Genomic DNA, 24,286 nt, shown 5'->3' with positions numbered 1-24,286 from the left:
TGTATATTAGATTATATTTACATGTGTGCTGGACTATATTTAAACATTGTTTAGAGAAATACCAGTACCAGGCAGTGATGACACATGCCTTTAATCCCAGCACTCAGAAGGCAGAGACAGGCGGATCTCTGAATTCAGTGCCAGACTGGTCTACAGAGTGAGTTCCAGAACAGCAAGGGCTACACAGAGAAACTCTATCCCAGAAAAGGGAGGGAGGAAGGGAGGAAAAGAAAAGAAAAGAAAAAAAAAGAACAGTCAGAACCTGAGGAGGACCTCTTTCATCCACTTTGCCAGCCACATGCAGAGTCACTAATCAATATGGGGGCTCCTTGGTCTACTTCAGGTATTAAGATCTTCCTGGCCTACACAGATGACCAAGCAGTTGTTTCAATTATGATTTATCCTTAGTTCCACAGTGAAGCCCTTTTGGGATTCCAATCAAGACAGCTTAATTTACCAAAGTCCCTTTTGCTAATGCAGTGGTTCTCAATCTTCCTAATACTATGACCCCTTTAATACAGTTCCTCATGTGGTATCCCCCAACTAGAAAATTGTTTTTGTTGCCACTGTATAACTGTAATTTTGCTTTTGTTTTGAATCATTTTCCAATGGTCTTAGGTGACCTCTATGAGTCATTCAACCCCCAAAGGGGTCACACCCCACAGGTTGAGAACCACTTTGCTAGTGAGCCCTGGTCTTCAACTTTTCTCTTAAAAAGACTTTTAGGTTCAATCTCAAATTTGACCAGAAAACAGAGTTCCCAATACCCTTGGCACACACACTGACAGATCTTAAGTGCGTCATCCAGTACACAACTCCTCCTTAGGAATTTATAATGCTGCCAGCAAGGAACATCCCTAAATACTAGGCCTCTCCTCCAGATGCTTGCCCTTCACAAAATACTCACCAGTAATTCTTTACTACTTTGGTTTATGGTAACTGTCTTCTGTCTGTCTGTCTTTCCTCTCTTCTGTCTTTCTTTACATCTTTCTTTCTGATTTTTTGTTTGTTTGTTTGTTTTGCTTTTTTATGACAGGGATTCTCCATATAGCTCTGGCTGTTCTGGAACTCCCTCTACAGGTCAGGCTGGCTCAGAGGTCTGCCTGCCTTTACCTCTGAGTGCTGGGATTAAAGGCATGTGCTACTACCACTGCCTGGCTGGCTTCCTTCCTTCCTTCCTTCCTTCCTTCCTTCTTTCCTTCTTTCCTTTCTTTCTTTCTTTCTTTCCTTCCTTCCTTCTTTCTTCTTCCCTTTTTTAATAGAAGTTTATCTTAGTTACATTCATTTTTAACTGATAATAAAAACTTAAGATCCTGCGTATGCCTTGATGCATATATACATGGTGTTATTTTAAATCAGCTGAGCATTCCTATTTTTGCAAACATAATCACTTCTCCATGGTAAAAGCTTTCAAAGTTCTTTCTTTTAGCTATTGGTATTGACAGTAAACCAGCACTACAACAGCTCACTAGAGCTGCTTGCTTTTGGCTAATGTAACTTAGTATCTCTGGATCTGCCCTTTCTCCATCTTTCCTCCTCCCCCTTGACTCTATGTACCCTACTTCCACTGTTGGGCGCCTACAAGAGCGATCGGTCATATAGTGCTTATGTGTCTATGCCTGGCTTATTGCATGCATTCCGTCTGTGTTGCAACAATAATGGTTTTTATTTTTGTTAGTGACTGAATGGTATTCCACTGTGTATATGTGTCACATTTTAAAACCTTCATCTGTAATGAAGCAATTAAAAAATAATAGTCCAACTTTTTTGGTTGCTCCCCATGAGAATGCTCCCCATAAGTAATCTACCTACTATTAAACATGGATATTCCTTTTGTTAGAATTGTTATTTTGTAATTCTGCCTCGATATTAGACTTGTGCAAGAAACCAGATGTTTCCTTAAGATGAGCCTGTAAAGTAAACCACACATTGACCTCTAATGTTTTGTTCTAGCTCGAGATGCAGATGAGCGAGAGAAGTGGATCCATGCCTTAGAAGAAACCATTCTTCGCCATACTCTTCAGCTTCAAGTAAGAGGCTTTCCATGGTGTTTGTGGTTTTCTTTTGTGGGAGAAGGGGTTGTTGTTTTTTAAATAATTGATATAATACAATAAGAACTCTTAATTTCTGAGTTGATTATTCTTACCTTACATAATACAGTTATAGGCATTTATTTTTTCTGTTTTCTGTAAGGCAAAAATACTGATTTTTCTTAAAAAAAAAGGAATGAAGATATATAACACAGTTTTGAATGTGAAATGCTATGTTAAAATGTGCCAGAATCATTTCTAAATATTTTGTATCAATATTGGACTATCAATAAAACCAGATTATAAAGTTAGACATAATTATTAATAGGTGCTAAGAGTTTACCTTGAAATTTTCTTGTTAATAGAATTTGGCTATTACCACATACACATGGTTAATAACAATTAGGAAAAAAGTAAAAGTGGACTCACCACAAAATAGGCCACAAAAAACAAAAAAATCCAACTAGGTATGAAATCTGTACTTAGCTGGCCTCAGACTTCCATCTGTTTGTGGATTCTCTTTATTCCGAGTAGAGCTTATTTCCAGGAGAGTCTTCCCTTTGTGGCAGTGAGACTGGTGGCAGTGGTTTTCAGCCTCATGTTGTAGGAAGTCTAGGTCCATAGTCAGTAACAGTGACACGTACAGTGGCTGATGGTGACAGCGTTCAGGAGGCTGAGCCAGGAGCATCACTGAGAGTTTAAGGCCAGCCTGGGCTACAGTCTGAGATCCTGTCTTTAAAAAAAAATTAATAGAGTGCTTTTCACTTTAACTGCGGTCATGCGTCTGATGGTAGCCAATCAGGATGTCTTAGTCATGGGAAGCACAGTGCTAATGGGATAGAAGATGTCTCCACCCAGTCCCTGCTCTAGTGACTTCGGAATAGGAAACAGAACAGGGTGAGTACCGGAAGCAGCACATGCCTCTACAGCGTAGAGAAAGTGCTTGCTTATGCCTACCTCTCAGGGGCTTGTGGCAGTTAGAGGAGTTTGTTTTATTTTTAGGCTTGAATTGTAGAAAACTGGTGCTTTATGACACACACACCCCTTTTTTTTTTACTCTGTCTTACACCAGAAATTGCCTTGACTTGGTAAGGTTCATCTCGGGCCTTACTACTACATGCTGAGAGTTCAAGCAGAGGCTTAGAAAACAGCATTGATGATGCGGTTATTAAGGGATAGAGACAATGAATAGGAGTTGAAGGGGTTTGTAGATCATTCTGCCGTGTGCTTTTAAAAGCAGTTTCATGATTGTTACCAGTTTCTTTTTAGTTTACATAGTTGCATAAATTACACTGCATACTTTGGACAGGCTTGTGGTCCAGTTAGAAGGTAGCTGTTTTACATTTAGTTGTGTTGAATGGGGCAGACAAGATTTCCGGCTTGCCTGGCAAGACTGACATCCAAGAGTCTGGTGTGTGTTCAGCCTTAGAGCCTCTGCTGGAGAATCCATGCAAACCCATGGAGTGCTTTTACGCACTCACTTTTTTTTTTTTTTTTTTTTTTGGTTCTTTTTTTCGGAGCTGGGGACCGAACCCAGGGCCTTGCGCTTCCTAGGTAAGCGCTCTACCACTGAGCTAAATCCCCAGCCCCCGCACTCACTTTTCTTAACATACTTTAAAGCTTTCTGGCCTCTACATTCTTCTGAGTGATGTTCTTCCTCCACTCCCAATGCCATTTGCCCTTTTTTCACAGCTTGGCTCAGAACTGACCTCTTTGGTAGAGCATATGAGGACAAGCCCCCATCCTCCAAGCCCAAGGCCCTTCCTGTGCATTCCACAGTCATTGCACAATTCACAAGTACTTTTGGCAGGCTGGTGGTGGCAGGACGTTGCTGTGTAGCCCATGCTGGCCTTGAACTCAAGATCCTCCTGCCTCTATTTCCTGAGTGCTGTGCCTCTGTGCTCTTAAAAGCATATGGAACTTCTGTTGCTAGGTAACTCCTTACATTCAGGTGCCAACTTTGATCCAATGTTAGGGTCAGAATTAGAGTTTGGTAAGAAGAGAGCTTGTATGTTTGGCGATGTTTTAGATTTTGATAGCTTTGGCATTTTAAGAACAGATGTAATATGGAAGTTCTTTGTATTTTTAAATTTAGTAAATAGGATAGAATATTTAGAAATATGAAGTGGGTTCCTTTGAGTGGATAGGACTGTCTTCTCACCGACAGTGGGGTGTGGCAAAGAGCCTCACTCTGGAATGCCTGGTTTGTAGCCCAGTGCAATGGCTCAGCATTTATTCATTAACATTGACCTCTCTGACTGAATTCTGATGAGGACCATGGCAATACCTCTTCCTTAGCATCATTGCAATAGAGCCATGAGTCCAGTGCAAACTGGAATTGCGTCTTGCTGTTGGAAGAGCTGCATAAATGTCAGTTGCCATGCCTTCTCCCGTGCCTGGAAGTTCACTAGTGCTCAACAACTGTTCGTTATGCTAACTAGAAACGGCTGAGGTGATTGTAGTGGGTAGCACTCCTTTCCCCTGTTGGTTGTTGAGTACCTGGAGACATGTACCGCACTGTCAGGCACTGAGGCAGGCTCTTTTGGAAGGGCCTGGGGCAGAGATGGAGCAGCCTGTTTGTTGGAGTCTATATCAGTACATGCTCCTTGGCTGGCAGCTTCTCCTTCATCCATTGCTTTAGTTACACAGTCTATTAGTTGCCTGTTTTGTCCCCATAGCTAAGGACATGAGCTTATGAGCCACTTCTTCCTCACACCTGTGCTGCTCCCTCGCCGTCGGACTGTGCTGACTGGTTAACAGCATTGCTCTTGCTAAGACCCGCACCACCTCAAATGGCAGAGTGCTTTCTTAGCCCCATGTCCTTCTCTACTTACTTTTTCTAACCTCTTTCTTTTCTCTTACTTTCTCTAACCTCTCTTCCTCATGTTGGTCTGAGCCTTATGATCCATTTTTTTTCCCCAGCCATTTTAGTGTCTTTCCAGTTTTGTTTACCTCGTTTCCCAGTGTAGACCTCATGGCCTGGCTCTTTAGCATTGCTTTTCCCAACACTTTAGAATTTCTTGTCTCCGGACATTTTGTATTGTGCTTTCATTATTCTGTTCTCCATTCCTGACGCCACCACTGTCTGTTTCCTTTGCTTTTAGTGTCTGTTATAAGAAGCCACAAAAGTGAGGTGGCTGTATCTATCCCAGTTTTCATTTCTCTCTCTCTAATGGGATACCCACTACTATTTATAAGTCCTCCCTCTTCCTTCCTTCCTTCCTTCCTTCCTTCCTTCCTTCCTTTAAAAAAAGGGGGGGGGGGTCATGTAGCCCAGGCTGGCTCCTTGTATAGCTGAGCATGACTTAGAGCTTGCCCCTCCTGCCTCCACCTTCCAAGTGCTGAGATTACAGGTTTGATCTTCATGCCAGACAAGCACTCCCATGACTGACTGTGTTTCCCGCTCCAGCAGTTTTAAGGACCTTGTGCTGATCTCTAGTTGAATCTCCCGCAATGAGATCTTATCATTAGGTTTACGATCTAACAAAAACCTATTCTCAGCCTGACATTATGGCACACAGCCTGAATCCCAGCTCTTGGGAAGCAGAGATGAGTGGATCTTGATGAGTTTGAGGCTGCCCTAGTCTATAAAGTAAGTTCTGGTCCAGCCAGAATTTCCCAGAGATAAGCAACAGACCCTGTCTCCCACAAAATACCTGTTCTCCCCTTCATATAACAAGATGTTTCTTCTTCACTGGTTCTTTTGTTTTTAACTCTTTATTGACTTTATTGAGTTTCGAATCATGCATCCCAATCCCACTCATCTTCCTGTCCCTTCGTATCCGCCCTCTGCTTTGCAGCCTCCCCCACAAAAGAAAAGGAAAAAGAACAGCGACAACAATAAATCTCATAGTGGAAGCTGTAGTGAGTTCCACAGTATACCTTTCTGTTCACACATCTTCCCTTACAAATGCTCATTACAGTGAGTCATACGTCTGGTTTGAGGTGTCTGGCTTCAACTCCATTATCAAGACTGGATCCTCACAGGGACACCTCTCAGATACCTGTTTGTTTCCCTGTGTCATGGAGATCCTGCATGGATCTGCAGGACCTGCTCCTTCACGTGCTTCAGCAGTTCCTCGGTGGCGTAGATGTTGGGGTGGGCTGATTCATAGCCCTGGATGTGGGCCTGCATGGTAGCTGAGTTGGTCAGCCTGCCATCTCTCCCGTACCCACACCACCAGAGCGTGCTCTCCAGCACTGCCCTGGCTAACTCACCCAGTGCTGCAGCCAGCACAGGGTAGACAGCTCTTCAGCTCTCAGGATCTCAGGACTGGCTTCCTGTTTGTATGCCACCAGGGCCAGCTCTACTGTGCTGCCTTCAGTGAGAGGCAGGGCCAGCTTTCTTGCCTGCCCCAGGTGACAAGGGGCAAGGGGCATCTCTCCCTGGCTGATGGCTCATCCCCTTTCTTCAATCATTCTTGACTGAGATTTAACTTTTTTTCTCTGCTTTACATATTTCATAGGGAAAGTATTTTTTCCTTTTCAAGTATCAGTGACCTTGATTTCTTTGAGACTGCAGAGACCTTCTTTTACTCTGTAGCTTGCCTCTGCCATTTTCATAAATTCAGCTAAACTCTGTAAATGACTCTTCCGTCCTGTCTTCATAAAGCTTCCAGTTACCTCTGCCTTAGAAGTTTTCTGGAATTCCCTCAATGTGGCTAAGACTGAGCCTACATCCTTTCTTTCTCGAGCCCTCATCTTTAAACCTGTCTTGTCCCTGATGATGCTGGTTCTGTTCTCTGAATGGTGGGTGTAAAAGCAAGGTGGTGACTTCGCACCACTCCCTCACTGGGTATCAGTGCAGTAATGCTTAGGTTAGGGTTTTGTTGTATCTCGGCAGCTCTGTTTCTTGACCTATCCCAACCAACTTGTTTTCATTTGCATCCTTTAAGTGAACAACTGTCATTGATGGTCCTGAGGCATTTATACATGAGAAAAAGCCCACTAAAACAGTGGTTTTGGGGGTCAAACGGCTCTTTCACAGGGGTCACCCAAGACCATCGTAAAACAGAGGTTTATATTATCTGAACTGACAACAAAAGTAATTTTATGGTTGGGGTCACCATAAATGACAAACTATATCAAAGAGTCTCAGTGTTAGGAAGTGTGAGAACCACTGGCCTACAGGGCTGCATTTACTTGTAGGCTACATTTACTATTAAGTCAAACTTAATAGGTGATTTGAGGCTCTCTTTCCTGGAGTTCAGAGCTCCGTCCATCCTTTGCTTTGTGCCCCCCCACATCTCCCTCCCCCTGTCTGCTTAGATGCTTTCAGTCAGCCACAGCCCAGCACAGCACGGCCTATCCTTCAGTTCTTTTGCTGTCGTTAGAGTAAAAAGGAATCTCTCTCTGAGCCTCTGCTGTGTAGCCCTAGAACGTGTTGCTGTGTAATCCTAGCAGTGAACATTTGAACACTAGCTTTTGCTAGGAGCAGTGTGGACTTCACGTACATCCCTTCTCTTACTCATACATCTCCCTCTTAAGATTAGGAAGCTCATGAGATGAGAGAGAAAGCCCATTTTACTGAGAATGTGCTCATGGTGCATAGGCAGCCCAGCACTGCCCAAGCTCTTGTGTGGTTAGAGAAGTGCAGAAACAGAAATATTTTAGGTCGCGCCTCGGGGTCTGGCTCTGCCTTCCCCCTAGCTGTGAAATCTATGGTGATGTAGTAATTGCTTTTTAACCCCAGTTTTTTGTTTTGTTTTGTTTTGTTTTAAGGGGGTGGAATTTGACACAAGGTTTCTCTATGTAGGTTTGGCTGTCCTGGAATTCCCTATGTAGACCAGGCTGGCTTCAAACTTACTGAGATCTACCTGCGTCTGCCTCCGTGTTGCTGGGATTAAAGGTGTAGGCCACTGTATCAGGCTTCCATCCTAGTTTCTTTATCTTTAAAACAGTACTAAACCGCCAATAAAGCAGCCATGTCGTGGCACTTCCATATCCCTGGCCTGTGGTGCCTATGCGTAGATGATTGGTGTCCAGCAAGTACTATTTCCTCCTGTTTTCCATTCCAACTATCGTTTTCATCTAAGGTTTTCTTCATTTTTATTCTCTTCGTTCTTTTCCTGGGTCACCCTGTTTCTTTGTGAGTATCAGCAAATTGTGATTAGTCTGCAGCTAGTAAGCATAACTGAAAAGCTGACTGTTTAATCCTGTGACGCTGAGTTTTCTACAGCTGTTCTCTGTTAACCTGCAGGCCCTGCCTGCTCTCTCTCTTTCCTTTCTTCTAGCCTCTCCCCTTTCTCTTTTTCTCACATCTTTTCGATTGCTCTTTGTTAACTGTTCTCTGACATTTTCCATGCACAGTTGCTCTCCTCCCCACTGCTGTCAGCTCCTTCTCCCTGCAGACTCTCATGCCATACTCAGGGTTTTGGCTTCTGTTTTGTGATTCACCATCCCCATTTTAATGTCTTTGTTGACTGCTAAGTTAGGAAGGTCCTTGGAAAGAGCCAGAGGGCCAGTGAATCCCTTAACTCCCTCCTCTCAGCCTGTGAGCAGCTTGCCTGGTTGCCAAACAGGTATAAAAAGCAGTTTTACGAGCTTGAGTAAGTTTGGACTCAAATTTTAGAGAAAAATCTTCAGGCCCCAAAGGATTAACTGTAAGTTTTATGCTGTAATATTATTTAGTGTAATAAAGCAAAATGTAGATGTCTCAGATTTAAACTTTTATAAAAACATTAAAAAAGAACTTGCAAATTAGGAGCAAATAAAAAGCAATAGAATCTAAGATTCATTTAAGCTGAGCCCAGGGGCAAATGCCTACACTTCTAGCATTCAGGAAGGTCAACCAAGGCTGGTGAGTGCTAGGCCAGCCAGAGTAAAACCTGTCTCAGAGAGAAAAATTAAAAATCAAGCAATTACTACAACTTGCGGGGCCACTTTACAAGGCTGTTTACAATGTAGAAGGCAGGCATGCTAACCACTGCAATCCAGAAACCTGGACTGTCAATGAGATAAGTGTGGACTTGTAGGGTTCTCTGTAAATCTGACTGCACGTGCATCTCAGTGTACAGTATGATGACTTAGTCATCCCAATCACTTTTCTCTAACTACTGGAAAAGCTTCTTTTATATGACACATGCCATGAGGTCATTTGACCTTTTCATGTTATGTCCGGATATGGTCAAGTACAAATGTTGGCCTCATTATAGATACAAACATAGGCAACAGCATGTCTGGAAGCCTTGCTTTAATGTTGCCACTAAGCTGAGTTGATTGAAGATCACGGGGCTAGGAAGATGGGTCAGCGGGTCAGAGCACTTGCTGTGCAAGCATGAGGACCTGAGTTTGAATCCCCAGGACCCACATAAAGAAAATGCTGGACATAGTCCTGTACACCTGTAACTTCGGTGTTGTGGGGATGCTGAGACACAAAGGTCCCTGGGGGTTGCTGTCCAACTACCTACCAGTTCATTTCAGTGAGTGACTGTCTTGAGAGACCAAGATTTGGAGTAATAGAATGTACTCCTCGGCCTCCAAATGCATGTGAAAACATGGGTACATGTAATACATACATACACACACCATCACACACCGTCACACACATACATACATATCACCTTTTAAATAGGTCGATTATGCTCAACTCCAGAAGATGGTTGTAGAGATTGCTTCAGAGCTCAGTTTGAAAATTCTCAGGCAGCTGCTTAAGCATAGACCTTTACATTTTTTTTAAGTCTGTGTTAGAAATGAGTTGGTAATAAGATGTTTATAGTCTGGAGAGTTGTAGTGGGTAAAAGGTACTCACTATGCAAGCTTGGTGATCCAAGTTCAATGCCTAGAACCCATGTAAAGGTGCAAGGAGAGACCCTAAGTCCACAGTTGACCTTTGTCCTCCACACATGCACTACAACACAGCATCCCATAATATTAAATAAATCAAACATATTTTGCACACTCACAATATTAAATAAATCAATCATATTTTGTATAGCAAATAGCTTCTGTGATTATAAGGATCAAAAAATGGTTCCTAACTGTTCTTAAATATGCAGTTTGTGTGCACTGTACCTTAGGTCAATAACAAAATAGAACTTCCTTGCTGCTGTTCTGCAGTTTTATAAATTACCCCTTGTAAAGGTTATTTTATCAATTTGACACAATCTGGAATCATCTGGGAAGGGAGTCTTAAAGAGGGATGATCTTCTAGTGGTCTGGGCATGTTTTGGAAGGACTGTCTTAATTAAGTTAATTGATGTGAGGAAACTTAGCTCACTGTGGATAGCAAGATTCCTTAGGTACAGGAAGTCTTGAATTCTATATAAATGGAAAAATATCAGGCTGAGCACAAGCAAGGAAGCCAGAGAGCTGGCATGTTTATTTCTTCCTGCTCTTGACTGTGGATATCATATGGCTAGCTGTTTGAAGTTCCTGCTTTAACTTCCCCATAATGATAGACTATAACCTGGAAATGTAAGCCAAAATAAACCCCATTTCCCTGTATATTGCTTTTTGTCAGGGTATTTTATCACAGCAACAGAAATGAAATTAGAATACCCTTTTTTGTATTGATCTCAAACTCCTAGAAAGAAAGGAGAGAACAGCTCGTATAAGAGCGTGCTGAGTGGGTAAGGAAAGCTTGGTAGCTTGTATGCAGAAGTAAAACACCAGCATACAAAGTGAGGTGTGGCAACAGTTTCCATCAAGGCTAGAAAGCACAGAGTCGCTGGGAAGTCTTTAACGAGATGGCAGAGGCTGAGCACCACACAGCTGGCTGCCAAGCTCGAGTAGACACACAAGGTGAGTCTGTAGATACTGGCTGGCAAACTAGTCTAGTCCTTTAGTAATTTTCAGGTGTGCCTGTCCAAGTAAGAAAGCTTTCACTTAAAATTCATTTGATTACATTTATTTAATTGGGAACATGTACTGTGTGTGTGTGTGTGTGTGTGTGTGTGTGTGTATGTTTGGTCAGTTCTCTCCTACTATATGGGTTTTGGGATCAATCTTAGGTTGTCAGGCATGGTATAGTAGGAACAAGTAAAAGAAACTTATTCTAAGTACTACCATTTTGCTTTTAGACTTCATTTGATTAGACAGGTGGGAGAATTTAGGGAGAAACTAAGTTCAAGGTCCCAAGTCCTAGAGGAGCTGGAGACTTCCCAATAACTGAACCATTATAAGGAAACAGTTATCCAAATCCAGACATCTCGGAGACAGTTTATAAGGAACAGTTGTCTAAGTCCAGACATCTCAGGGACAACTTCTGAATTTTTTGGATAGAGTCAAGCTAAGTTCATGTTCCCAGAACCAGGAACCTACTCTATCCTGATTGATGAAAACTTCCTTACTCTGATTGATGAAAACTTCCTTACTCAACCCCTTATGTCAAAGTATGACTGGACAATGCTAGAGCCCATCCTACACCCCCTCGCTTTATGGTTTAATCCCCTGAATATGCTATGCAATGTCCTTCAGCAGTTCAGCTCCTAAGTCTGTTCTGCAGCCCTATCTATCAATAGTTGTTTGATTACAATATATTTTTGTCATCTACATTTACCTGATGTTTGAATTATGTTGGATTTAAGTGGACCCCAGAACATTTGGTATGTTGCCCAGGAATCCAGTCATTCTGCCCAGGTCTCTGGTTTGTAATCATCATTTCAGTTTGAAGCATAAAACCTCCAGAGGTAAGCCTGTTTTTTGTTTTCTCTTTGGCACCTGTTTGGTTAAACCCAAGAAAGAAGAAACTGGACACAGTGTTGCTCCTAAGGTCAGAGGAGCCAGTGCACGTGCTGCTTCCTCTTTGGTTCCCACGGGAGGAACCACCTGATCTGGGTCTGGGCCCCCACTTTGGTGGGACATCTGGTTTTCTTCCCTCTCCTTCCCAACTCTTTTGGTTGTCCTTGGCATGCTGGTTTGTCCATGTCTTTAATTTTCTGGCTGTGGTTTCATTTAATTGCCTAATTGTTGCTCCTTGTTTCATATTTGGAGGAAAGGGCCAAACTTCATCTGTTGGCCATTCGCCCTTGACTTAATTTTAACTTATTTCAAGGATTTTCAGAAAAAAGTGGTTGAATTAGGGCAACAAAGGTGATAAACTGATGCTGCTCAAAGAACCCTGCGCCAGCAGCTAGGAGACAGGAGAAGCCCCACCTCCTGCCTGAGTCAAGCATTCAGCAAGCCAGGGGCTGCCTAATTTGTACAAGCTGCTCTTAAAGGGGAACCTGTAGCTTCTCAGCTTTTCCGGTAAGGAAGATGGCTAGTTCTGCTACAAAACCACAGTGCCCGTGACAGTTAGGTTTAGTAGCAAGGTGTCCCCTGGAATTGCAGCTGGAGAAAGTAAGGAAAGTTTGTCTATTTTAAATATATAATTGTATGTGCCCACTGTATGTTTGTTTCTGACTGGCTTGAATGTATGAGTTTACTGTGCTCTGTATAGATTATAGGTTATTAGCTTATATATTATTGGATATGGTTAAAAATGTATAACATCTATAACAAAATGTTAGCTTAAAGTCATGCCATTCTGGAGCAGCAACAAATGGCATGAGCTGACCAGGGAAGCAGGTCTCCACAGACACTACTAAATCAGGATGAGAGCCAAATAATTTCTGTCCTGTCTTAAAAACCTTAAGTTTATAAAAATAAGATTTAAAACTATGCTTGATTAATGATGTATTAAAGCTGTGCCTCTATGCACACATATACAAGAATCTTCTTGCTATAGTCAAATTTTATAACATCAAAGGAATCTGCTTGGTATTGATTTTAGAGACACTAAATTGTTACACTGTTAAAACTTGGTTATGTCTTCTAAAAATTATGGTTATGCTCTGCATCTTAAAAAAGAGACTTTGTTTTGATATTGCAAAAACACACAATTGACAGATTTTAAACTCCTTTAAAGAAAATTTTGGAGTTTTATAGAAAATTAAAAACTAGATTAAAAAACAGCTTTTAAAACATTTAAATTTGTAAGGCTATATGGCATTTAAAGTTTATCAGGTATTTTATTATAATGTCTTTACTACTATCTGATCTTGATGAATAGGTAATTTTAAAAAGCCTAAAAAATAAGGCCACAGCTAAACACTAGAGACTAAAGAATTCTTACGATGCAATGAGACAATGACTTTGGCTAATTTAATCAAGAGCTTGGAACAGTTTCCCACCCTGTGGGTTATAACCCTTGGGGGTCAGAAGACCTTTCTACGGGGGTAGCCAAGGATTCCCTGCATGGTTTATTTTATGATTGAGTCACCACAACAATATGAAGTAGCTTTACCCATTGATCCATCTCACCAGCCTCAAGTTGCCTACCAGGCTGACTTCAAACGATGTTTTGCTGAGGCTGGCCTTAAACTCCTGATTCTCTTACCCTTCTACCCTCCAAGTGCAGGATTACAGGTATGTGCCACCATTGCCAGTGAATATAGGAAGGTTTCGAGAACTTTTCTTGAGGGTTAAATTAATACACCAAGTACTTTTTGAGTACACAGTTGTTTACTACAACTATGTCATTTCCCTTGGCTTTGTTAGATTTATTTTTAGCATTACACAGAAAACCGGGTATGCTTTACTTTCTCCCTCAAGCGCCTCACCCCCACTCCTACAAGGAAATGCCTGCCGTGCACATGTGTCATTCCTTCCTTCCACAGGTAAAATAGTGCGGAGAAAAAGCCACTTAGTTGGGCTTCCTCCAGCTTCTCCTTGAGGCTCTCAACAGAGCCATTGCTCTTTCTGAGGAAACTTTTAGGCTCTTAAGTTAGAATTTAGGATTCTCTAGGATTCATTTTTCTGATGAGTTTTTTTGATCTAGTTATAGCGCGACTGTTCTGAACTCTGGGAAGCAACTAAGAACAGATGGTCCATTTTTACAGATAGCTAGAGGTTATTCCGTTAACTGCCAAGATTCCATTTTCACTGCATGTTTTAATAGAAATCTTGTGTATGCTTTTCTGCCTTCCCTTTATAAAAATGTTAGGTTTTAAGTGGTGCCTGTTCAACTCAGCATACAAAGAATATAGAGAAGTTATGTGTCTATTCAACATTCACTGTCGTCTTCTATTGTAATAGTTGCCAAGAGTATGTGGGTGTATACAAGTACCCATGGTCCTTGTCTTTATGGAGTCACTCTCCTATAAAGAAGAGAGCAGAAACCATACTGGGATTACACTGTGACAGGCTCAGCAGTTACAGCTCTTGCCATGGAGGCCTGGCGACCTGAGCTCAAGCCCCCAGAAACTGTAAGTGTAGAGGGAGAGCTGACTTCACAGCACTGTCTTCTGACTTTCAAACATACCTACGCGCGCGCGCGCACACACACACACACACACACACACACACACACACACACACACACACTCACACACAAATAATAAAAATGTTTTAAAAATGTGATAATGACATGAACAACACATGCTTAAAAACTTAAACTCGGGTATGGTAAAACAAGTCTTTAATCCCAGCACTCAGGAGGCAGAGGGAGGTGGATCTCTGTGACTTTAAGGCCAGCCAGGGCTATACAGAGACATCCTATTTCTGTAGAAATATATAAAATACTATAGTTTCCCTTTCTACTGTTCCTCTAGAAATAAACACATTTTCATTTCTAACCTTACTAATCCTGATATACTACACAGAGATGGACCTTTAAAATTGTGTTATATATTTTAAATTTGAGAATTAAATAATAGAAAGCAATTATATTTACCTGTGGCAAAGAGCTGAATATTTCTTACTGAATTTAGTAATGTAAGTTTTTAAAAATAAAATCTAGAAGTTCTCTCAGAATAAAGTTAAGTGACCAATGCAGAATCTTATCTATGAAAATTAGGGCAATAGTTAACCATCAAATAAACAATTAAAAATTGAACAGTACTAAAGACTAATCTCTTGTCCTCCTCTTCCCTGTGTGTCCCCTACACTGGCTCTGTTTACCTCCCCTTCAGTGTGTTGAGACTGTTATACACAATACCTGGCATTTCATTCCCCAATGGCATTTTTAAGCACCCAGTGTTATGCCAGTCCCATGTGAGGAGACACTGAGGATTCAGTGGTGATGCACTATAGTAAGCATCGTGGGCCTGTGGAGGGGCTGCTAATTCTAATTTTGAACAAATATTTCTGTTCGACAGTGTGTTAACTGCAGTTTCCCTGCTTTGATTGTAAGATAGGCATTGCTTTTCCTATATGCCAAGTGATATATGTGCTCCATCTGGCCTAAGTTCCTACATAGGAATTGACTAGCTGACATCAGTTTTGAAATTTCTGAAGACAGACAGGCAAAAATATTGAGGCTATATAGACCATTTCTGAAACTTGAGTTGTCTTACATCTGCTCTAGTCACTTGCCTCTGTTGCAGGGTCAATGCCAAGAGAACTATTGGTTTGGCTTAGAACACAACAAAGTACTCTATATTTTAGAATAGTTTTCAGTTCTGAGCCAGAGAGAGAGAGATAGATTGGGGGGTAGGAGGGGGAAAGGGAGACGAGGGGGGGGCTTGGGGGAGGTTCAGTGATTTCCTGTTTGTCATATCCCTGTCCTGCATGTGCATGGCGTATTTCCTGCCAGGATGGTACATTTGTTCTCACTGGTGATTTCTAGTGACACATTATTGCATAACACATAGGTTTTGTTTTGTTGAGGGTTTTGGAGTTTTTTTGATGCAAAGTCTCATGTAGCTCAGGTTGGTCTCCATCTCACTATTTCACCAAGGATGATCTTGCCTCTAACTCTTAAATGCTAGAGTTGTAGGCATGTACCACCATCACTGGTTAAAGTTTATTCTTTATATTGCTTATGAGTTTGGACAAATTTGTATCGTATGGCCTTACAGTAGCATACCTAGTAGTTTTCCTACCTTCAAAATGCTCTGGGTGCCAAAGAGATGACCCAGGAGTTAAGAACACCTGGGTGATCTTCCAGAGGACCCAGCTTGGATTCCTAGCACCCACAAATCAGCTTATAGCCAACAATAGCTCCGGTTCTCAGTGATCTGATAGCCTCCGCTAACCTCAGTGGGCACCAGGCTTACATACACACTTGCAGACAAAATACCCCCACACACACAATTTTTTAAAAATAATTTTGACATTCTACCTGTTTATCCTTCTCTCTTCATAGTCCTGGCCTTTTATGGTTTCCAGAGTTTTGCTTTGCCCCCAAATGTTATATGTAGTATTTGGAATTGTACATTCTTTTAGGATAGGCTTCTTATAGTTAGGAAAATGTGCTTGTTTCCTCTTGATCTTTACATGTGTGTTGGGTTAGGTTTTTGGTTTTGTTTCTCTTAACTTGACACAAGCTATGGTCACCTAGGAAAAGGGAATTTTGAGAGACTGCCTTCCTTAGCTTGCGTGTAGGCAACTCTGGGGGCATTTTCTGGACTGCTAATTGTCAGAGTTGGTAGCAGCCTTTTATAGGTGGTCCTGCCCTTGGGCAGATTATGTAATAAAGCAAGCCAAGCAGGTACTGGAAGGAAGCAGTAAGCAGAGTCTCTCTGTTGGTTTCTGCTTCAAGTTCCTGCCTTGTGTTTCCTGGTCTCCCTCAATAATGAACCGTAACCTGTAAACTAAAATTTCCACCTTTCCAAACATGCGTTTTGGTCAGTGTTTTATCACAGCAGCCGGGAAGTAAAGTATGATAACATGACTTGATAGATCATTTTGTCTTTGACTTATTACTGAGGATTAACTCCAGGGCCTCATAGACAAGCATACAACCACTAAGCTGCATTAGCAGCAAGGACACATTTCCAGATCCTTCCCAGACAGCTCAAACTGGAGACCAAGCATTCATACATTTGATCCTGAGGTCCACTGTCATCCAGATCATCTCACTCACATTTTATCACATATGAATTAAGGCCCAAAGCAATTACTAAAGAACTCAAATGATAATTTGAGTAAAATTGTAGCCGTGGTAAATTCCATGAAAAAGTTTCATAGGCTACTGGTGACCCAAAATAGAAAGAATTTAAATTGTTTGTGTAGAAATGGTGAGAAATTGATAGTCAAAAGTTGTTACCAAGGTGATAGTGTGAAAGAAATAGCATGGAAGGTTCTTGGCAAATTAAAGAAGCTTCAAAAGGACTGTTGTGTGGAGTGCAGAAAAATAGGGGTGCAAGTTGAAAGATGCAGGTAGGGCTATAAAACATTTGTACAGTTCAGTGTTAAATACTGAGTCATATCCTTTTGTATCGTGCAAATCTGAGGCAAGTTTTTTAATTGATAGTGAAATACTATGGAAATACACTCTAGCTCTTAGTTGAGAGTGAATTGGTAGATTCAGGAAGACTCTAGTGAGGAAATTATCCAAGAAGGGCCATTATTTTGGATATGAGGAGAGCTAGAATTGAAAACACATTTAGGAGGTTAAGAATTATAGAACTTGGTTGATAGATTTGAGTGAGGACTAAGAGAGGCCCCTAAGGACTGCTACATTTTTAGTTTGCATTTTAGAGTGGATGATAGTGGTTTCACTTACTGAGATAGAGATCATGGGAAAATTCCATGCTTATAAAAGAAGGATCAGAATGAACTTCGGGTAGAACATTTTGGAACAATTTACATCAACTAAAAATACCATAAGCAATGAGTGCAGCAGTGTAGTGTTAGTGTAGTTGAGTATTGCTTGAACTCTGCGCCACAAAACCACAGCAAACTATTGGGTGCTTCGGAGGTCTTAGGAAGGGTCAAGATACCAAGGAAAAATAGAGCAGAAAAGCAACTTGTTATTACTGGTGTCTGTGATTTCCTGCATTTTGGGCCTCTGTCCAGGTCCTCCAAGCCTGAACTTCACAGTTACACCATTTGGATTCTTGAAGTTCTTCACAAGCCACCTACACTCCTTACGGTGCTGTCAAAACAGCAAGCCCACGGACATGTCACCTACAAGTAAAACAGACACCCAAGCTCTTGTTTACTGGTAGGCTGTAGTGTTTCCTCCTCTCCCGCCTTCCTAGTGGGACAGAAACAACTTTCTGGAGGCAAAATCAATTATCAAGATGGAACTTCTGAGCTCACCAGCTGCCAAAATATGGTGATGGAGAGCTCGAAGCCGCTGGCGCAGGTGAAGCCAGTTCCAGGCCTTTCCCCAGCTCTCGCGGGTGGGAGACCTGAGCCGCCGGGGCTCCTTCGCGGCTCCTTCGGCCTTGACGCCCAACGGGGCCAACCGCCAATCGCCAGCCGCTCACCTCCCATGCAGGTGACCCGTGGCCAATCGCCAGGGGCCTCTTTGCCAGGGCCAGCCAATCGGGGCGGTGCCTGGGCCGCGGCGCAGGGGGAGGGCTGGAGAGGGCGGGAGAGGGCGTCCTCAGGCGGCTCCTGGGCTGGGGTGCGGGGCGCGGAGGGGCATCCGGGGCGGGGAGGGGCCCCTCCCCTAAGACGACGGCGGGCCGCGGCGAATGGCTCTCCTGCTGGCCGCTAGTGGAGTGAGTAGACCCTCGGTCCGGGCGAGGGGCCGCCTCCCCTCAGCTCACGCCCCCAAGCTCCCCTCTGTGGCGCCACTGTCCTGTTTAGGAAAGACTTCTGTGGAACTCGGTTCTCCTTTAGAAGGCTGACTGACTCACAATCATTTCAGTTGAGCTCTAAACTCGAAAGCTCAACTCTGACCCAGCGCCTATTAAATGTAGACTCTTCCCTTGCAGGCCAACTAGAATTTGGGATGTTTTTAAGCGTTGTGCTGGAGCTTGGCCCTGCATTTGTGTGTCAGTGATGGATGCTGCTGTTGGTGGGTAGGTGGCTAGGGAGGGAGGTGGTTTTGTTTTTAAGTTGCTGCTGCAAATATTTTGGGAATTTCAATATAACCTTTTGGGGTTCATGGAACAACTGTAGCGAAGGTTTTAAGGTTGTCAGCCCTAGCTCAGTTACGGAAAGTTGCCTGTGATTAATATAGCAGGAAGGGAAGGCCCCTGCTGACCTTCCTGCTGTACTTAATTTTTTTTAATCTTGAAAGCTTGAGATTTAGGTTGAAGAACATTTTTTAATGTGGACTTGATACTGCATGATTAAATTGTTTTACATTTTTAGTTGCATTACAGAAATTGAAAGCCAAGTAAGTATTTCCAGGCTTTTCAGTGGGAAAGCTAGCAATGGTCTTAAAGTGGTAGTTGCAGTTGAAAACGTTCGCAGCGACTTTAAAAAAATGGGAGCTCTCATGAAATTGCTCACAGGTCATCCTTTGCAACATGGCCTGTGTTGGAACAACCATTAGGACCCCATACTTACTAGTACTAACATTCTTATCTTTTAATTTTATTTGGACGATTTTTAAACTTTTTTTTTTTGTGCATCTCTACAAGAGATTATTTAAATAGAAGCCAGATTGTTTTAATGTACTCCAGGTCAGGCATACATCACTAAGAAAGGGATTTTAGTTTGAAAATTTAAACAAGAAACAATTTTTTTTTGAAGTTGAGTGCCCTGAGTCAGTTTTGAACAGGAATGACTTTGTACTTGAAGCATGTCTTAGTAAGTGAGAGGCTGAAAACTAAATTGAGCACAGTCATGTTGAAGATCTGCAGGTTTAGTTCAGGGTAGATTTGTTTGCTGTGATCTCTTTTCATTGGAAAGTTGGTTGTGTGGTTTGTACTTTTTGAAACAGGATTTCGGTATGGTACTTGAACTCTTGACCTTCCTGCAGGGGTTACCTTCCTGCAGGTATACCACCACACCCATATTTTCTACATTTTGATTTAGAAAGGTAGCGATGATGACAATAATCACATGTTTATACTAAAGTATTCGAGGATGGACCCTGGGATGGGTCAGGGTCTATCCCTGAATGCTGCACTGTGGAGAAGTAACTGATGTTCATAGTAATGTTTATGCTACAAGGGAACGTGTTTATTGTTACTGTACTTAGCATAAATTATATTTTTGAAATTTTTTTCAATAAAGATTTAGACAGTTAAATTCTTAAAGCTATTCTTAAAGCTAATCTTCCTCTTTAAGTATTTTAACAAAGGCGACCACTCAGCCATATAAAGTGATTTTCCCTGCACCTTATTCCCCATGTCTGAGGCTTTCAGCTTTAGTAATATCTCTTGGATTTGACATGTTTTCTTATGATACAGCTCTGAGTCCTTTGCCCTCTCTCAGCTAGACTTTTGGGAAATCTGATGACTGTGAGGCAAGCCACACCCATCCTCTTCACTCAAAAACACATTGACTGAGTCACCGCCATGCTTCTGCTTTGGGCACCTTTCCACATCCAGTTCCTGGCATCCCTGTAAGGCCCTCCACAGTGGGTATGAATTCATCTCAGCTGTCTGAAACCAGGCGTTCCCTGTGAGCAGTTTCTCATTAGAGCCTGTCTAGCCTCTGAGCTCTTTTCTCTTCGTTCTCTCCTTTTTACTTAGATTACAATCCACATTTCAGGTGGTTAAGCTTTGTGTTGAATCCTAGAGCATAGCACCCATATTTTCCACATTTTGAATTAGAAAGGTAAATAGTGTAAAAGAAGGCAATGAGGTACTTTATGTGCCATTACAGAATGTGTTCATTTCTCTTATAGCTTTTGGTAAATGTTAATTTTTGGTTCCCATATCTGATTCTTGTGAGGTTGTAATTTGCTAGCAATAAAAGTTTTTACTCATCTTTGTATCCCTGGAGCCTTTGTCACTAATGAAGTGTCTGGCTATGTAGGCTGGTCTCTTCCTTATGTTTCCTTACCCGGGAGAGAAATACTGAACAGATTTACCAGATTAAAGTTTTGCATGACAGAGGGTCCTCACAATGAACACCCAAAGACCCAGGACAAACTGTCTTATTTCTGTAAGTTGAATATAGTTATCTGTGGATAGCTGCATATAGTGTATGATTGGATCAAGAGCTGTGATGTAATGCAAATAGCTCTAAGGAAAAGCCTGTCTGGAGTCTTACTGGTCAGTCAGGGCAGCGTTCCTTCTGGGTGACGCCAGGACTCCTTCCAAATGAAAAGTTTATGACTTGCCACCTTCAGACAAGGGTCTCAGAGGTTTTTGTTTGTTTGTTTGTTTGTTTTGTTTTAGTTTTTGTCTGTTTGAGACAATCTTCTCATGTAGCTCAGGCTTGTCTTGAATTCATGATTTCCTTGTCTTTGTCCCCCAAATGCTGGGATTACAGGCATGTGCCACTACACCCTGGCCTGATCAGAGGATTTCTTTAACGTAGGAAAAAGTCTAAAACAATATTTCTGCCTAGGGAGAGAAGGGTTCTGGTTCTTAAGACTAGCTGTGGGTAAAGGAATTCTAGAGTCTCCTGTTGCTTTGAGAGAAAAGGGGAAGGTGAGAAATTCAGATTACTTTTAAGTGCCCTTCAGTTCACGAGTGTAGCAATTGCAAGTGTGGTACTTGGAGTTTAGCTTTCTGAGCCCAGTAGAACATTGTAGGTGTTTAGCAAGTTGTATAAACTGAAGACTTGACCACTCCATGGTCTGGTTACAGGGAACGTTTTTATTGTAGAAATGAGGGATAGAGCAGCCAGGGGCATCTGGAATAATCCAGCACAGAGAAACAAAGAAGTAGACTGAACATATCCAGCAGACTGGGACTCAGGCCATGAGAAGGGGTGGGTATATGTGAGAAATGAAGACCCAGAAGACCTAGAAAGGACATAGCTGACATAGCAGGGTTATAAGGAGATTGAGAAGCTGGGGAGGGGGTTCCTGAGCTGGAGGAAGTTTAGGGGGGACCTGTGTGTGAAAGAGCTAGAATGTTCGCTTAGTGTGAACCCTGATATATGTAGCAGGTACTTGTGAGAACTAAGGGAGCCTGGAGACCAGCATGCAATTTGGTATGTTAATAGGCACCATATTTGTCCCTTCTGTCAGTGACAAGAGAAATGGTTCCTTTGGCCGGGGGGGGGGGGGGGGGGGACACGACTGGCTTCACAAATTCCTGAGGAATGTTGGCATTTGTCTAATTGCCAGAATTTGGGGAAATGAAATTTCCTTTGAACTTGATATAAATGATCAGAATACGAATAATTATATTATAAATGTAAAAAACCTTTTATTCAGTTGTACTGGAAGGACATTTTTTTTCTGCCATGAATTAAATTTGTCCTTAGGTCATTGAACTGGTTGCTTACAAGTGCCACAGGGAATTGGAAAAATGTTTAGAAACAGTGCTGTGATGGTGGCAGGTTTTAGAGTCTTCCCAACCCCCCATATCTATATGACTTCTGATGTAGTTGAAATAATACTAATAGCAATACTAGCCCAGGTTGGTTTAGGTGCACTGTATCATAGGAAGAAGCAAGCATGCTAGAGAAGGAAGCATGCAAGGGAATTAGAAAGGGGCGACATTTTCATTTCTAAAGGTTGGGTGCCAGAGCAGCACACGCCTTTCTTCCCAGCACTGAGGAGGCAGAGGTGGGTGGATCTCTGAGTTCAAAACAAGCCTTGTCTACTGAGCAAGTTCCAGGATAGCCAGGACTACACAAAGAAACCCTATCTTAAAAAAAAAAAAACAAAATACAAAAAAAAGGGCCATGCTTGACTCTATTTGCTGTTTCCTCCATTATCCTTAAACGTGTCCTTGGAAACCTAATAAACGCCTGGCCTTCACAGAGCCAGTACGAACGTGGTTCTGCCATGAGTAAGTGGTGACTGCTGCTGCTGCTGCTGCTGCTGCTGCTGCTGCTGCTGCTGCTGCTGCTGCTGCTGCTGCTGCTGCTGTGTGTGTGTGTGTGTGTGTGTGAGAGAGAGAGAGAGAGAGAGAGAGAGAAGAGACAGACAGACAGACAGACAGACAGACAGACACAGAGACAGTGAGCATCAACAACAGACAGTCCAGACCTTGAAGTTTACTTATTTCTGGAGACACTTTAAAGAACTTGGCTTTATTATATTGACTATTGCTTGTTCTGTTTTTGTGAAATAAGCATTTTCAACTGAGTTACTGGTTTTTGTTTGTTTTGCTTTGCTTCTTAGCATTCTAGAGCTTGTTTTAAATTCTGACTACATTAATCTTTCTAAGTTTTGAAGTTGCAGTAGTTCATTTAAGTTTTAGCCTTTTTTGTCATACCATAGAAGACCTTGTCTTATAGGTTCTTCTATATTCATAGATGTACAGTTTCCTGTTTTTATTTAAGTGAGCTCAGTTACTGGCCCTCCAGTGTAATGGAGTATTCACTGTCTGCCTAAACCTACATTAACCTGTAGGCATTTGCTTTAGGGGCTCCTAGAACAGGAAGGAAGGGAACCTAAAATCTAATTTACATACACACACACCCCACATCACACCAGCTCACCCCACCCTGCCCCCATCTTCTATAAGTAGTGGAAGAAGGATTCTTCCAGAAACCAAGATTTTGCCAAACAGTCTGGAATCTAGGAAATTAGCGTAAGGGGAATTTTTTTTTCTGTCAGTGGCCCCAGGATGTATCACCCACTGCTCACCTTGCTCCTCAAACTCTAGGATTTTCCTGACTCAGCTGCTAATTTTGGTTTCCTTTGAAGTTAGCATCTAGATCTGGAAAATGCTCTTAGAGAGAGATTCTTCCTTGTCCCTCAGTCTGAGTGTGTGACCTGAGCTGCTGCTCCTTTTAGAATCGTTCTCTGTTCTCTTGGTGTGCCTCAGAAGGCTTTGTCGCCTCTGTGCTATACAGTGTTCTATTCTTGGGCTTTTGTTTGGCTTTAGCCCTTGGGAGGCACTGACAGAAGAGTAAAGAAGGGACAAAAGAGGACTTTTAGGGTATTGTTGTTGAGTGAGTCTCTGCTTTGTATCATGCTGTAGCTATTGTGTATAGTCCCTGTACTTCCTTCAGGCTCAGTCCTTGCTGTTCCACAGAATCTCTGGCTTGCATAGCCCTGAATGCTCTGTCCAGAGCCTGCTTTTCCTCCAAGTCTTCTGATGCCTTTCCCATCACACTTCCTTCCCCTACTGGGAGTAGATACTCTACCCCCAGTGGTTCTCAATCTTCCTTATGCTTTGATCCTTGTGTTGTGGTGACCCCCCCAACCATACAATTATTTACATTGATACTTCATAATTTTAATTTTGCTACTGTTACGGGTTGTAATGTAAATGTCTAATATGTAACCCCTGTGAAAGGGTCTTCGGACCTGCAAAGGGGTTTTGACCCACAAGTTGAGAACCACTGCTCTAGATCAACATTGAGCTCCTCAAATTGATAGAAACTCTTAGGTCAGGATCAGTGTCCACTTCACCTGGCATCTGCAGGGCATCCACACATAGTCACAGAAGATGCTCAGTGAACAAATAATTACTGTCACAGGGTTGTAAAGGCCAGAGTAGCACATGTAAAAACGTGCTTGTGACAAGACTTGGCGTGAGAGGATGGAATGTAGAAGGGGTAAGACAGTT

General features: G+C 42.2%; 1 protein-coding gene and 2 long non-coding RNA genes across 33 annotated transcripts in view; 1 reads left to right on the top strand and 2 right to left on the bottom strand.

Annotated features, from left to right (window-relative positions):
- Osbpl9 (oxysterol binding protein-like 9) overlaps positions 1 to 24,286 on the top strand; it is a 142,762-nt gene that overhangs the window by 69,126 nt on the left and 49,350 nt on the right. For 9 of the 31 annotated variants that reach the window (XM_087548211.1, XM_087548203.1, XM_087548201.1 and 6 more), the window contains 1 exon segment: positions 1,954 to 2,030. Coding sequence is in view for 9 of the 31 variants with exons in the window: in XM_087548190.1 (XP_087404316.1) it covers positions 1,954 to 2,030 (77 nt within the window). In the remaining 22 variants the exon portion in view is untranslated. 31 annotated transcript variants of the gene reach the window in all.
- LOC148005975 (uncharacterized) lies at positions 2,460 to 5,840 on the bottom strand. The gene is made up of 2 exons (XR_015621055.1): positions 3,630 to 5,840; positions 2,460 to 3,510 (listed from the first exon to the last, which is right to left on the bottom strand). It is a non-coding gene; the product is annotated as an uncharacterized LOC148005975 (long non-coding RNA).
- LOC120103121 (uncharacterized) lies at positions 17,167 to 18,149 on the bottom strand. The gene is made up of 2 exons (XR_015621054.1): positions 18,000 to 18,149; positions 17,167 to 17,864 (listed from the first exon to the last, which is right to left on the bottom strand). It is a non-coding gene; the product is annotated as an uncharacterized LOC120103121 (long non-coding RNA).

This window comes from Rattus norvegicus, chromosome 5, assembly GCF_021556685.1.
Source record: "Rattus norvegicus strain SHRSP/BbbUtx chromosome 5, alternate assembly SHRSP_T2T, whole genome shotgun sequence".
Classification (NCBI taxonomy): domain Eukaryota; kingdom Metazoa; phylum Chordata; class Mammalia; order Rodentia; family Muridae; genus Rattus; species Rattus norvegicus.
The sequence above is the reverse complement of the archived record's forward strand: the minus strand, read 5'-3'. Positions and strand labels throughout refer to the sequence as shown.